The sequence below is a fragment of the Acyrthosiphon pisum genome, chromosome A2, assembly GCF_005508785.2.
Source record: "Acyrthosiphon pisum isolate AL4f chromosome A2, pea_aphid_22Mar2018_4r6ur, whole genome shotgun sequence".
Lineage (NCBI taxonomy): Eukaryota > Metazoa > Arthropoda > Insecta > Hemiptera > Aphididae > Acyrthosiphon > Acyrthosiphon pisum.
Window position 1 is genome coordinate 113,223,514 of NC_042495.1, and position 15,893 is coordinate 113,239,406.

Sequence of the window (15,893 nt, forward strand, 5' to 3'; positions counted from 1 at the left end):
TATACAAATTAATTAGTCATCATATCTATATTAGTAGTTATTATTAAGACATTAAAAAAATATTGTATCAATTTTAAAATTAATGGTTGGAAAAAAATATTCTTAATTTCAATCAAACTTTAAAGTAACAATAAAAAGTTGTTGTATTTTAATATTTATGAATTGTCAAAAAATAAACACACATTACTTACTGATTACTATACTGTCCAATTGTCGAAGCGATTAACATAAAAAGCAAAATAAAAAGTGAGCCAATTACTTTCCACATATTGGTGGAAAATACGAATTTGATTTAAACTAATGATGCTAATATGATATATTATGTAAAACCTAACTAAACAGTTAATAAATCAGTATAATAACACCGTGAATACTGCTAAGAACAGGACTTCTGGACTACAACAACATACAATAAAATGTGTGATATAGTCATTAATTAGAATTACACACATCACAATTCACAAATAAACGTACACTGTATCTCGATGAAATATTGCATTATGTCATTCGATAATTTGTATACACCCACAAAGTGATTATTGTAAGTTTGCGTCTGTACTCAGTCATGATAAACATGACACATTGACATAAACAATGATATTGTGCAGTATACCTACATCACTTATAATGTTATCTAGAACTACAATGTTATTTTTAACACATGGTGTTTACTATTTAATTAAAAATGTACTTTAACTGTTACTTTTGAAAATTGAAACAATAATCATAGTCATACATTATTTTAAAAAAAAAAAAGTTCTTAAAAGTTCTATAAACTTAGCAAAATTTCTAATATGCATAACATATTAACCTATACCCATATTAACATTTTAACTGGATAAAAGATGGCTAATTGATGGACATACGTACATCAATAAATAGATTTATGTATAAAAGTTATCATTTAGAAATACACAACTGTCACATAATGACCCCACTAAAATTATTATTATTACTATTAAAGTTGTGTTGTTTACTGGTTTGCTAAAATTACGTCGTATAAACACGTCTAATACTAAAAATAAATAACACTATATTTTAATTTTGTATTTTGTTTGTTATGACAAGAAAATTATACACACTTCATTCGTGATAAAATTAATACTATTATCGTGTGTACTCTGTACAGTTTCAATATTTCAATATAAAACATTTAAAAGTGTTAATCATATTATTAATATTAATTATTATTATGATATAAAAGAAAACAAGAGAACAATAATTGTTATTATAATTATATTATATTATATTATATAATTATACTAGTAATTATTACTAATGAGAAATGTTCATAAAACTAAACTTGTATTTTTGAATAAAACTAATTATATTAAAATATTTTTTTTAAAAATATTTCACATTTTTGACACTCATATTCACTTCCCCCCTGCCAAAATTAAATTCTGGATACGCCACCGAGAGACTATTCATAGAACAATTGTTTGGAAAAGAGTAAGACAATGCGAGTACTTCTACAGTTCCATGGGGCCATTACTCCGATGTGATTCCTTTCTACAAAGTAACTAAAATATAACACACATTCAGCATTCTCACATCATAAATATAAAGGCTGTTTTACTAACTCAACTATTCAAGGGAAAAATTATGAACCACTTAAACATGTCAAGTTTATATATATAAATATATATTAAACATATCACGTTCGTGGTCAGTACTGCTACAGCAGTAATTTCAATTTTGATGTAATGGGTCACTACTACTATAGTAGTAATTTACAAACCCACAAAATCGGGCATTACTGCTCATGCAGTAATATTTCCAATGGTATTAAATGGAACTAAACATATGACGGATCTATTATGATCACTCATAAGTTTGGGCACTGATAAATATAAAATTCTATTTTTTAATGATTTTTGTTGATATTTTAAAAAATTGAGTGATTTTCTGAGGAGGGTAAATTAATAATATAAAATGTGAAAGGACCACGAACGTGTTAATTAAAGTTTGAGTCATATAGAGTTGGTACATTTAACGGGCAACGAAGTGCACGGGATCGACCATTTTTAATAAAAGTATATTTATCATTAATACCGCTAGAAACATTTCAACACGTTTTCATTAACCATTTTGTATATTTACTTGCCGATCACATTAAACGATAACATTTGAATAAAAAATTATACATATCATCGTCTGAAGGCAAAATAAACAACCAATCACAAGGGAAGATGTGACAAGTCGGCTAGTAAGTTATAAAATGTGACCAAAGGTACAGATTTTTATTTTAAGTTAAACATTTGAAAAACATTCTAATTATTTTAAAATAAGTGAGTTCACAATACTTAATCATTCAACTACCTCGGAGTGAAAAAAGCATAACTTCTGAAGGTAGGGAAATAGGTTTCCTTTACTTACCTAATATATTTCAGAATTTCGTTCATATTACTGTAAATCTTACCAAGAAGTTATTTTAATTAAACAAGAAGAGTATAAATTCCATTTCACTTTCTTTTGTTTCGTCGATTTCGTATGTACATATTAATTATGTTATTTATCGATATTGATAAAAGTCGCTATCTTGTCAGTTCGAAACAGACATTTAAGTCGTAGGAAACATGGTGGCTGGTTAATTACCTAGAAATAATATTGTAAAAATCAAAAATCGTGAGAAGAAGAAACATTTATCAACTCATCACAATGTGTTTCAGGTAGAAAAATATATGAATTTATGAATTATTGTTATAGTACTCACTCCGCCACAGTATTTAGCGACAAACGACGATACGCTTATCGGGTGTCTGTGATCTTAATATTATCTTAATATTTAATGATTAAATCCCTTTGTGGGGATCTGGTGGTCTAAAAATAAATTATTAAGGTTTCTAAAAGGCTTCGCTACGACTTTTGCTTACCTTTTAATAATATTTATTCAATATAATTATTTTATGAGTTGCTGATAGCTCAACATAAAACAGACTGCCAGCCTAGACGCCTTCTATACCCCAGCTGGACTTATAGTTTCGTGGTTACGTATAGAAAAAAAAACACTTGAATTGGAACAGTAATGTATCGACAAAAATATATTTTTTAGCCAATTTCGTATATTAGTTATTAGCTTATTTCTAGTGTAAAATACATATCAATATCACGATACGATAACTTATATGTCAAGTAGTTCATAGCAGGAAGCTCTCACACACAGGTGGTAGACATCCAACTAAGGAAGGTCATGTGCACAATATCAGGCACAGTCTTGCTTACAAACAAACAATGACTGCCCTACTTAGCCAGCATAGAACCCCCTCATATCAAGAGACAAAACAGTGTGCTAAAAGAAAAGGACAAAATCGATTAACCAAGAGTTGGCAATACACGAAGACGAAATTGTAAACCCAAGGCTTAAATCTCGAAACCCGTTCTTGAATGGCAGAGAGAGATACCTGGTGATATCGAAGTAGAGAACGTGCGCACTCCAGGTTTAGGCACGGACCTCCCTAGGAAAATATGGGTTATGCTCAACAGAATACACACAGGACAAGGTAGATGCAACGAACTCATGCATACATGGAAGTTCAGAGAGAGTCCGAATACGACTGTGGCGCAAAAATACAGTTCTAATTCTGGATTGCCAATTAAGAAGATACGATGTTGATCTGGAGGACTTCATCAAAGTGACTCCTTAGGCAGTGGCCTGGTTAGATTCTTTGGATGTAGATATTATTTAATTTAACTTAATTTAAGGTGATACTTATTGTGTTATTTGTTCTGTTTTGCCTTGCTCATGCCTTAAAATGTTTATCTATATTATTTATAATAATAAGAACAATAACTTGAATTAACCTGTTATCTAATAAAGAAATATTTTAGTGCTACTGCTCATTGCAAAGTCATAAATAAATAAAACCACTACAATAGTTCAACAGTTAATTTCAACAAATTAACATGAAATTCAAACATTTTTAACGGCTTTCGTATAATCACTCAATCCAAGATCATATCCAGACGTTGGAGTGAACTTATTGGATGTGGAAAAAACAGCCAGTAGACAAACAATAACAATTAATATCAAAATTGAAATTCACAACTCATAATAATTTCAAAACTACATAACATATTATTATTAATTATTCATGTTTCATGTTTCATGAGATATGACGTGTTATACTTTATATGGTATACTGTTTAGACTTAAAGTGTAATTATACATAACGCTCGCACGATCAGTAGTTTTTTATATGCATCTGAGATATGGACCTGGAAAGAAATGAAGATACGAGACTTGCAGTGTATGAACGGAAAATACTTAGAAAAATGTATAGACGTTATATCGACTGAAACACACGGTGATGGAAAAAACGGCATAGTGAGGAACTAATGAATGTATTTCAACGACCAGATAAAATTGGAAAGAGAAAACTAATGGGGTCTAGATATGCTTGGAGGAAAGATAATTCATATATAAAAATGCTCATTAAGGGAGAATCGGTTGGGAAAATACCACTAGGTAGGCCACGCTTAAGACGAGAAGACATAATTAAAAAGAAGGTAGAAGTAGTAGAACCCAACAGACTGTTGAGAGAATTTGCAACGGATAGAGAGAGGTGGTGGTAAATTTGTTTGGATGGTTGGTCTTAAAGGCCGAACCCCACTAAGTTCCTGTATTACAATCGTTAAACTAAGGTTAAACCACCGAATTCGGACGGTAAAATCAGTGGGTTAAACCTAGGTTTAAACTATGATTGTAAAACGGGCCCTTAAAGAAGCAGAAGAATGATATACCATTCAAATAATTTAATAATAAAATAAAATACGATTAAAACCTTAAGAAGACTTTATTAACATTTTATTTTATTCTCAGGCTAATAATAATATTCTATACGCATTACATTTATTTTAAGGATTATTATGATTTAATTCAAAATGTAACACCCAACCAGTGCCGGCGTTGTGAACGGTTGTCACGTAACGAATGAAAACTGCTCCCGTTTGGCTGGTGTGCGCCGCCGGAGTATCCTAAACAAACGAATAAAACTGTCTAAGTAACCTTTCTGTATATAGTGGTCTAATAATAATATTGAATACCAAAAAACCATATTAACAGCTATATTGTTATAGTACTCACTCCTCCACAGTATTTAGCGACAAACGACGACACCCCCGTGATCTGGTCGACGTTGTGCATTTCTAAATAATCGGTGTCGCATGTCGTTCTCGTACCGAGCTTAAACACTAAATTTCGAAGAACAAAATCACATGACAAAATATTAATAAGCTGGTAATTTTAAAAGAAGATAATTGGAAGTTTCTTCATTGGTTTTCAATTGATCAAAACATATTGTTATTGATAATAATAAATTTCCAAATTTTATAGAATTGCGGAAAATTCGAAAAACTGGCACCGGGTCCCTTAAACTGTTATTTTAAAGTAGATACACGCATAAGGGGTATAACAATTTATAGTTCCTCACCTTTAAATGAAATCTTGACTGAATTCGGTCTGGGTACCGCAATATCCCATCGGCACGTGGAGCTCACTCTGTATAAGTTAGGATACATTGGGCTTGTCACCGTACCTTTGACATTAAACAATTTACCACCGCAGCCTCTACCTATATATTCGGATACAACACGTCAGTAAAATACAGACTCGGAAACATATAATATAATTATTGACTTGTAGAATCGCACCTTGATCCGTGGAAGTGTAACTCATGTCCAACAACCCTCGGCGAGGATACGTTTTATACGCCATCGTTAATGTCGAACCATTCGAAAATATAGGAGCAGGAATCATACTCACGTCGTTCAATGTGGTTACTAACGGCGATAAAACGCTCGGGCCGTCGTACACCTGAAATACAATTTGTGATTGAGATTATTTGCGCGATAGATTGTATTGTTGACACCAAGTTACCTTGAGGTAATTAGATAGAGTCGGACCCCAAAAATGAAACGATGAAATGTAAAGAGAAATAGTTAAATTTGACTGTCCTACGCTTATCGTGAATACACACTCCTCTTCCCTCGCCGTGTCATCTTCACTAAAAAGTATACGTCCGTCGGGTTTGTCATATGTATTTTGGCAACCTGTATTAGGTAAATTTCAACGTCAATAATAATGTTCAATTAAAATCAGATAGAGCCGTAATGCCAGGAAATCAGTTAAACGAATAATTTATTTTCAGAATATTTAATTTTTTATAACTTACTTGTACTTTTGTACTCTAGTCTGAAACCTTTTGACGTTTTTCTGTCGTCTGTATGAAGTTTCAACTTAACACCTTTCGTTATTTTATCCACAATATCAAATGTATGATTTTCGTGACACATTCGTATAGTATTGGAATATGGGGTATCCGCCCACTAAACAAATATTTATTAAAATATGTTTAAATATTCGAAACATTAAATATTATTAATATACCTAAAGGTACCATATAATCAACGTTATTATAATTGGTAAGTACTTACAAGTTAACATTTCTAAAAATACCTATACGTTTTACTAAATAATATTCTATATTAAGATATAAAATGGTTGTAAATAATCAATCATTAGTATTACAATTTATTCAATACCAATAATATCAATTTCACATTATATAATATAACATTTAGTTTCCGTTTATAGTTGTACTCAAAATCCAGAAAAATGAAACCAATTGTTTGATTCGAAACCAAATTAAGTACAAATGTATAATTAATAAACTTTGAATAATGAATAACTAACTGGCAGAAATCTCTTTATTAGTTTTCAATTTTTAAAATGCATTTAAATAATACAATTTTTATATTATGGTTTATTAAATAGGAAATTTAGCTGATTTACGGGCATGTATTTTTGTATAGGCCTCTAGTATGAAAAAATATTAAAACATGATGAGCGGAAGATCAAATAAAAATAGTTTTTCCCGTCTTTTCATCGAATCCCATGCCACCATATTATTATATTATATTATTAACTAAAGGGCCTTGAAAAATATATTCACCAACTTAAAATACTATGCAATGTATTTAATAATTCAAAATCTGCTAACAAATAATTAATACGGTACTCAAATATGGTCTCAAAGCTCAATGCTGTTTTCATTACGCAGAATTTTTTTTTAAAGTAAGTCTTCAAGTTTCATTCTGTTTATTGATAACATATTTTCCAAAAGAAATAATAAACATATTTTATTCAGCTTATTGTATATATTTACTTTCTATTAGGTTTTTTAATATTTATACATTTACCCGTGTGTAATATACTTCCAAATAATCAGAAGAACAGTCGGTGGTATTTTCCAAATCCAAATCAGTGAATCGTAACGAAATAACTGTGTTGAGTGGCTCCGATTGTAAAAACCAATTGCAGATCAAATTATTTCCGTATGCAGATGGGTAGTTTGGAGACGTTAAAACTTGTGTTTCATTAGTTACCATCAGTGAAGTTGGACCACAAACCGCTGTTTTCAAAGAAGCATAAATATATTTTAATTTTTAACAATTATATTTTATTATTCAAGATAAATTACATGTCACTGGTATTATCTTTATCTCAAAATTAACGTCTACGTCCGTTTCGACGTATGAGTATTTAATAAAAGCTTCACTTCCAGACGATAATAATGGAGCATAATCGACATTTCCGGAGCAATATTGACGGATTTTTAATGCCTTAGGTCCAGGACCATCGAAAAACTAAAATGTAAAACTTTTACGTTAAAGTAACATTTTTAAAAATATAACATAAAATACACTTTGTAGATTGGCATGTCCTATAATAATTCTATAACGCAATTAATATGAATACCTTCTTTAATAAATAAATAAATTATACCTACATATTTTAAATAGTTTACAAAATATGAATATTGTCTGATTATAAGTATGGTTAATTTAAACTTTATGTTTTAAACTTTTAGCTATTTCAAAATATTGTTTTCCCAGCCATGCATCGGTTTCCACAGTTGATGACTAAAAGCTAAAGATATTCAAATATTCGAATTTATACTTAATTTTATAAAAAAATTAAAAAAACGTTATCCACGGTCTAATTCAGTTGGACTTCCTACTTTAGTTGCTAATTTGCAAGTAAATTTAAGTACATCGGCGAAGACTTAAACATGGCTTATAGCCTTAGGCTTTTTAACTTTCATACAATAACAGTATCCAGCCCGTTGAGGTTTGATTTACTAGGTAATGACTAATGACTGACGACTAGAAACTCAAACTGAGCTTTCAAAAACATTTCCACCATCAAAATCGGACCGCCAAATCAGTGGTATCAACGTTACAAACACTACTTACATCCACCAAAGTCTTACCGACAGAGATCTTCTCGATCTTCTCACAAAGATGACATATCCCTAAGCGAGTTACCCCAGCTAGTTGTATAATAAAATATAAATAATGATTCCTAACCTGCAAAGAACTGCATCTACAGTCTGTTGTGTTTAAAGAGCATTTTGGAGTTTCTGTGTAAGTGACCAATTGCATCTGTGCGACGTATGACTGCTCTAATAGTATTAACCATCCACAATTCAAATACGTTTTTGGTGATATCTTTGGTACTTTTATTGTATACCCGGCTATAATATTTGATTTGTTCAACCTGATTGTACCTCCACAACCTTTAGCTTCACCTAAAAGATAAATAAAATAAAATACATTTTAACACATAGGTATATGTTTTTGGCTATGTACAACTTTTTCCCGACCTATGAGCCATACTAAACGTATGTACAAATATTAATACATTTTTGTTTCAATTGAAACATAAAAACCTAAAATATTTAATATTTACCATAAGTAAATGAAATTTCACCAACAAAACCTTCGTCATTTATTGAAGAATCAGTAATAAAATTAACATACATAACATTAGTCTTAGACTTAATTTCTGGTAGACTGTTATCTAAAACTCCACAAAATTTTCCAAGGCCTGGATAATTGTTAGTCTTTAAATCAGACTCGTCAAAAATGTTGACATAATCGTCTGGGCATCTTTCTTCTTCAGGAGCTTCGTCATCATAATCTGATTCTAGGCGGAATTTAGTAAAACTGTAGAAAACACACATTCCATAACTTTACCAATAAAAAAAAAAAACAATTGTAAATTTAAACATACACAAGCTGTACAATTTGTTCTGGCGGAGCTCGAATAATCCACGTGCAATTTGAATTACGTGGATATCCAAAAACACCATACAATCTATCAAAACTAATTGGGGATTTAATTGTTCCCGGAGTAGTAATTTCACTTCCACACCCTGTAAATAATAAATCAATGTATTGATAAAATTCGAATGAATAAAAATGGTTATTAATTGTTTTTATAAACATAAATATAATAAATGATAAATAAATTAAATATTTAAAAAAGCAGAAATTCCCACAAATTCGATAATTCTGAAGGAAGAGGATTATATGTTGAAGGTAATAACAATTTTGTTAATTGGACACGAATATCAACAGATTTTTAAAAACTAAATATAAAAGTGTAATATAAAATATCGTTTCTTAATTCTTTATCATAACATTATTTTGGTAATTGTCTATGAATCACGTGATAATCAATAATCAAAAATACTTGGCTAAAACATGTCCGGTTAAAAAGAAATAACAGGTAAAAATATTTGTCAACATTTATTTATAAGGTATACTTATATTAAATTATACCGTTTACATTTATTAAAACCCAAAAAGCTTCAAATAATGGCAAATAATGGTTTTCTATAATATACCTAATAATGAATACTTCCGAATCAAAATTCAGTCGGTACAGCGATGTATCGAACACAATGTAATAACTAATAACCTTGTCACACAACAATGAACAATGAAATTAGTAAGCACAACTTAACATGTGTACATACAGTTAATTAATAATTTAATATCAATTGATTATTATATTGTTTTTAACCGGATGTTAAATATTTATGGTACAGGATATTTTGTCACCAGGTCATATATGCAGGATCAATTTTTATCGCATTAATCATATTTACTTGGATCAAAAACATGCGCACCAAAATAAATATTCCTATATTTAGAGCTAAATAGCTTCAATATTTTTTAAATAATAATATGTTTACAATTAAGACATTATTTATTACAATAAACAAGTGTCCAAAATTTTAGTTGGTCCATCATTTACCTTGAAATTCGTAATTTATTTCGAATCCTTTTTTTCCCACAGAATTGTCCGACATAAATATCATCATCACACTATTCACAAACGTAAATGTGTTTGGTGCATGATCTCCACAATAGGTTCCAATAACATGTTTCGATTGGTCATCAAATGTACCTATCTTGTCATATATTGTTAGATTGTCATACCGGCATTTGGAACCTAGATTGTAAAACAATCATTCAATATTGTTTGTGTAACATTAAATTTAATATTAAAACAATGACTAAAATGTATGAAAAATATCTAATTGGAAGCTGGTATATCGATCAGCTACTAAAAGGGTAGTTTTTCTTACGTAGGTAAGTACTAACGTTTTTATAACGATATAGTTGTCCAGTTGGAAAATGTTGATTCAAAAACATTACCGTCACAGTTTAAATATTAAATTATTGAATTATATATTGATTGTTTTCTTAAATGTTGAAAGTAAACAAAATACCAAGTAATAGTTAAATTTAAAAAAGCAAGCTTAATATTCAGTATCAAAATAATTATTAAATATTTTACTATACGTCATGCAACCAATTATAATTTCATATTATGCACAGATACAGTAGATACGGGATTATTGAAATAGTGGATATTATATCAGATTTCCAATCACGATAATATAATTCGGTTTTTTGAAATAATAATAGTTTGGATAATATCAGAAGCATAAAAATTATGATTTGCAAACTATTTAAATTAAAACGTAAAAAAAACGCAAGTCAGTTATATAACTATATAAACTGGTCGTTGCTTATCCCTTAGTTTCTGAATTCAAATTAGTATATTAATTAATAAGGAATTAATTTTCTAACAAAAATGTGTAAGTATTCAATGTCTAAGATACCTACCTTCTAGATCGAATGATTTAAAAGTCAGTTCTATATTTTCTCCCGGTGATAAAATTGTAAAGTTGCATTTCACATTCTTTGGATACTCTGCAGGATAGTTCGGTGAAAATATTTTTCCAGATTTTTTAGTAAAAATACCACCACAAAAACTCTTCCACTCGGCCTAAATAACAATTTATTATTTATTATAAATTTATAAAATTTTTTTTATTTTTAAAATCAATATAAATACGAAAACTTACCTTAAAACCTTCACCTTGTATATCACCATCAGTTCTTATACGAACTTTAAGCTTTGTTTCCGACGATTTGAATGTAGGAGGAATTTGACGACCACACAGTCGGTTTCCTAGTGGCTCCCAGTTGTCATTGACGAAATCAAAAACCTATTAGATTAAAAAAAAAAACTTATTCAAAAGTTACAATACTTTTTTATTCAACGGTTATAATATAATTATGTTGTACTTAAGATTATATTTGCTATTGGTATATAGAAATATATATTAGTGACTTACCTGTACATAGTCTTTAGTACAGTTTACACTTTGTTCCAGATTAAATCGTTCAACGAATTGCAAGCTGACCTTGTTGTTGGGTAATACTCCTATTGTCCACTCACATTCTTCATTGTTCGGATATAAGTTTGGATAGTTTTTGGTAGATATCCTACCTTTTTCGTTTATATAAGTATTTCCGCATCCACTCTGCGTGGATTCCAAAGTTATATTGAACCCTTTGCTGTTATTCTTTCCAGTCTCAGATGAAAATACTATCCATAGCTCATTTGAAGTAGCTACTAAATTCTGCGGCAAAATGTTACCACAGTATTTACCCAATACAGGACTTCCAGGACTAGGTCCATCGTGTATTATCACATGATTGTTATCGCACGACGAATCAAGGTCGATATCATTGAAACGAATCTAAAAATATATTATAAACCATCATAGAAATAAATAGAAACATACGTCAGATTAATAAAAATTTCTTTTATCATATCATGTTTACAATGAACATTTAAAAACAATTTAAACAATTTCTGGTTATGTTAAATTTGAATATGTATCTAATATTGACTATTTAAATATTATTATATTTTGGGAAATTAATTATTGTTTTTAACTTATATATTATGTATTTTAGCTGAATATAAACATTTTTTCTTGAAAGTTAGAGTTTCCAAAGCATCCACCAGGTATAATATTTTTGATTATTCAAATAACAACGAATAATTAAAACATATAATGTATGATTCAATGTTATTCCACGCAGTAGAAAAACAATGATATACTGGAATTATTTTTCATTGAATAAATTAAATTTATAATAAGCATCAAAATATCAAAGAAGTACGGAGATCTGACGTTGGGCTCTTATATTTTATGTATAACAATAATAAATTATTTTTCATATTTTAAAATAAATTGCATAAAAAAAATATTTGTTAAAGCTCTTTATTATTTTGTAAAGCAAATCACTTCACTGCTCCAATACTTACAATAACATTTTCACCCTCAGGAAGTACTACTGACCAAGCGCAGTTTGTATTTTCCTTATAGTTATTAGGATAATTTGGACTTGTAATGGTAATTGTCTGCCCACGTAGTACTCCACCACACATATTAGTATAATAATTAAGACTTGCTGTGAAATTAACTGATTTTTTTTCTGCGGTTAACTAAAATATGTTAATTAATCATTAAAAAAAAAAGTTTTTTCATTTAATCAAATATCGTATTAAACTTTAATTTCTAAACTCTTACCAAAAGTTTAGTCATTGGTAATGGACTTATAATAATAAATTTATCGTTCGTATTTGAAGTTGGACAGTACCTTTTCAACATTATATTTTCATCCTCTAAATAAATAATATTGAATTAATAATATTGTTTGTAAAATTTCCGATGGGTTACAAAAATAAAATATAATAGATATGTATTTACCATTTGCAGCTAATAAAATAGATTCATAAGGACACGTAACTTTAGTTTGGTTAATTTTGAAATCTGCTTCTATTACGATAGATCCATTCGTGTTAGTCAAGTCCCATTGACAATAAAAGTTGGTAATATTTCTAATGGGCAATTCAATTTTACCATTGATACTAGCATCTATTGCTCCTCCACAAACTATAATAAATATATAAACAATAATTGACAATAAATAAGTACAACACTAGATTTATTGGTTCTTAATTCTAGTTATGAATGAATTATTATAATTTTTTTAAACACTTTTATAATCATTAAGGTACTTTAAAACCAAACTCAACATATCATTGTAAAGATCATGCTCAGAATAGTCCATTGTTTTCAAAAGTTTCTATGAAAACTGTACATATTTAGATTATTTTATTTTTAATAAGATACAGGCCTGGGCACAAAACAATAGAGATATATAATTGATATTAGCAATAAATTAAATGATAAGTAGTAACAATTATCAATTACCAATAATAACAAAAGGATTTTTTTGGATTTATTTATGTCATGATATTTTCACACTTAAAGTAAGTAGGTACTTATTGTTATAACTAACTTACAAGGATACCTACTGGAACACGGATAACTCAATATATAATGCATAGCAATTTCTTTTAATGATCACTTACTGGAAGGTTTGTTCGACGAGAATTTCAGTTGAAACCCTGTTTGACTACCGCTTATATAAACATAGTGAAGTTCCATTTGATTCGATGTTGATTCATAAATATAGTTCATTGATGAAGGATTAATAACAGGATCAACGCACACTGAAGTGCCAAAGGTATTGTCACCTTGGAAAACCTTTAATGATATCAAATACAATATAAATTAGTGCGGTGTACTAATGTTACCAAGTGTTGAATAACATCAGAGTAATTTTTTATTATAGCGATTAAGTTAAAATTAATAATTACTAATTAGATTAAACATTCTAAATCTACTACAAATGTATTTCTTAGACTGGTAGGTAGGAATATTCGAGTAACATTTTCAATAACTTTTAAAATAACTTTTTCAAAATTAATGTTATTTATTGTTTTATAACCATAAATATTATAATTTTTTTTTAGAAATTTGAAAAAAAATATTAAATTAACATTAAAACAAAAATTTTGAATTGTATCAACAATCAACATAATATATAACTGTTGGTATTTATACATTTTTTGAATCTACAAATATAATGTAATATGTTACATCACTATTTGAGCATTCATATTTTTAATATAAGTATCACTAGATAGGTAGGTACATATAATTAGATAAACATATAATTTTTTAACTACAATGATAGTTTGATTATAGACTAGGATTTTACACTTACCACAAATTTTTCTTTTAAGGCATTTTCTATTAATAAATAACTATCACAAGTTTGAACGATCGATTTCCCTTTGATAATTTCAACAGTAATCATCCGTCCTTTCGGTACGGTTATTTTATATGAACAGTAAAACCGTCTACTATTCAAATTGGAATACCAAGGACTACTTATTTCACCACTCTCAACATTGTAAATTTGATCGCAACCTATTAAAAAATAAAATATTGTTATAAGACAAGTTAAAATAATGATAACTCAATTATAAATGAATACTTGAAATTAACTATTTATAAAACATTAAAATTGAATGCGGGAATAATAATAATATAATACCTTATTATTAAATACCCAATAACTTTATTGATTTCATTAATGGAATTGAAATGGAATTTATCGTTAATGACTGCGGCTAAATTATCACAATATATATAAGATTTTATAACTTACTATTGTACTCGGTATCATAAGTCAATAAAAACTTTGCATCAGTATTTTTCGAATAAAAAGGCCCATTTCTAAAGTGTGATTTGAATTTAATCACCAATTCCTGACCGGATGATTTTATGGGGTTCGGTGGTATATTGGAACCAAAAATCGTTAATAACAATACCCCTAAAAAATAAAACAACATCATGTAATAATTATTGTAAATGTTAATATTAAAATGTATAATGTCTGATGGGGGAAATATCACATTTAATGATAATTTTTGATTTGGTTTAAAAAGGAGACTCCTATAAAGAAATTTAAACGATGAAAACTAAGAATTGGAATTTCGCAGTTTAATTATTATATACATTACGGTGTGCATAAGTGTAATAATAATACGATTTTCGCATTTAATCGGAATGTTGTCTGATAATATGCGGTTTTTGGCTTGATGTGCCATATTGCCGTATACTTATTACCTAGTTATTTTGTTATAATTTAAAAATATATATGATTAAATATAGAAAACAGCAATATGGGACATTTTCAAACACATTCATTGCTCAGTGCTGGAGCAAAAACATGGGGGAATGAATAGAATTTACTGGTATTGTTGAGTGGGTCTATGTCGTATATGGACAGCGTGTCATCGTATGTATCGTTGTTGTGCCAAACATCCGGTAATACTCCAATGCTGGGATACCGCCGTTTCAAGCTCACAACATCGAAATTTAATACGATACGGTGTCTGAAGTCGACGATAATTCGGTATTCGCAATCCATGTTCGACTCGTATGAACCAGGATACTTCGGTGACGATATTGCGCCTTGGAGCGATCGTCGAATACCACCGCATTTCGCTGTGAAAGATAAATAATTATATTTTACCACATTAGAATAACCAATCGCACTTAAAACAGTTGTAAATATAGAATATTAAAATGGAAAAATTAAATTGAAGTGAAACGTTTTTAGACATATTTTGATCGCAATAATATCAATGTTCTTTTAAAGTTATAATAAAATCAATGTTATAGCATTCAAAATATGTTACACTACAGTGAGTAGTTGTTTAGTTATTTTAGTTTACATACCTATCAATCAATATATAAAGCACAATTTAAAATATAGTATTGATATAAATTAATAATAGTATAATATCATACACATAT

General features: G+C 28.9%; 2 protein-coding genes across 3 annotated transcripts in view; both read right to left on the reverse strand.

Annotated features, from left to right (window-relative positions):
- The window catches only part of LOC107882148 (cubilin), a 40,738-nt gene extending 40,270 nt beyond the window's left edge, over positions 1 to 468 (reverse strand). For both annotated transcript variants that reach the window (XM_029489605.1, XM_016802452.2), the window contains exon 1: positions 192 to 468. In XM_029489605.1, coding sequence (XP_029345465.1) covers positions 192 to 268 — 77 coding nt within the window. In that variant the 5' untranslated portion in view covers positions 269 to 468. The remainder of the gene's footprint in view (positions 1 to 191) is intronic.
- A 4,314-nt stretch (positions 469 to 4,782) lies between these two features.
- Positions 4,783 to 15,893, reverse strand: part of LOC100571522 (cubilin) — a 31,270-nt gene continuing 20,159 nt past the window's right edge. Inside the window, exons 13-34 of the mRNA XM_029490055.1 lie at positions 15,327 to 15,581; positions 14,740 to 14,904; positions 14,293 to 14,498; positions 13,595 to 13,769; positions 12,927 to 13,112; positions 12,747 to 12,841; positions 12,482 to 12,661; positions 11,499 to 11,906; positions 11,226 to 11,369; positions 10,984 to 11,146; positions 10,106 to 10,303; positions 9,077 to 9,218; positions 8,753 to 9,009; positions 8,371 to 8,591; positions 7,482 to 7,647; positions 7,201 to 7,412; positions 6,174 to 6,327; positions 5,879 to 6,051; positions 5,653 to 5,815; positions 5,433 to 5,573; positions 5,087 to 5,193; positions 4,783 to 4,977 (exon numbers count right to left, since the gene is read on the reverse strand). Coding sequence (XP_029345915.1) covers positions 4,858 to 4,977; positions 5,087 to 5,193; positions 5,433 to 5,573; positions 5,653 to 5,815; positions 5,879 to 6,051; positions 6,174 to 6,327; positions 7,201 to 7,412; positions 7,482 to 7,647; positions 8,371 to 8,591; positions 8,753 to 9,009; positions 9,077 to 9,218; positions 10,106 to 10,303; positions 10,984 to 11,146; positions 11,226 to 11,369; positions 11,499 to 11,906; positions 12,482 to 12,661; positions 12,747 to 12,841; positions 12,927 to 13,112; positions 13,595 to 13,769; positions 14,293 to 14,498; positions 14,740 to 14,904; positions 15,327 to 15,581 — 4,031 coding nt within the window. The 3' untranslated portion in view covers positions 4,783 to 4,857. The remainder of the gene's footprint in view (positions 4,978 to 5,086; positions 5,194 to 5,432; positions 5,574 to 5,652; positions 5,816 to 5,878; positions 6,052 to 6,173; positions 6,328 to 7,200; positions 7,413 to 7,481; positions 7,648 to 8,370; positions 8,592 to 8,752; positions 9,010 to 9,076; positions 9,219 to 10,105; positions 10,304 to 10,983; positions 11,147 to 11,225; positions 11,370 to 11,498; positions 11,907 to 12,481; positions 12,662 to 12,746; positions 12,842 to 12,926; positions 13,113 to 13,594; positions 13,770 to 14,292; positions 14,499 to 14,739; positions 14,905 to 15,326; positions 15,582 to 15,893) is intronic.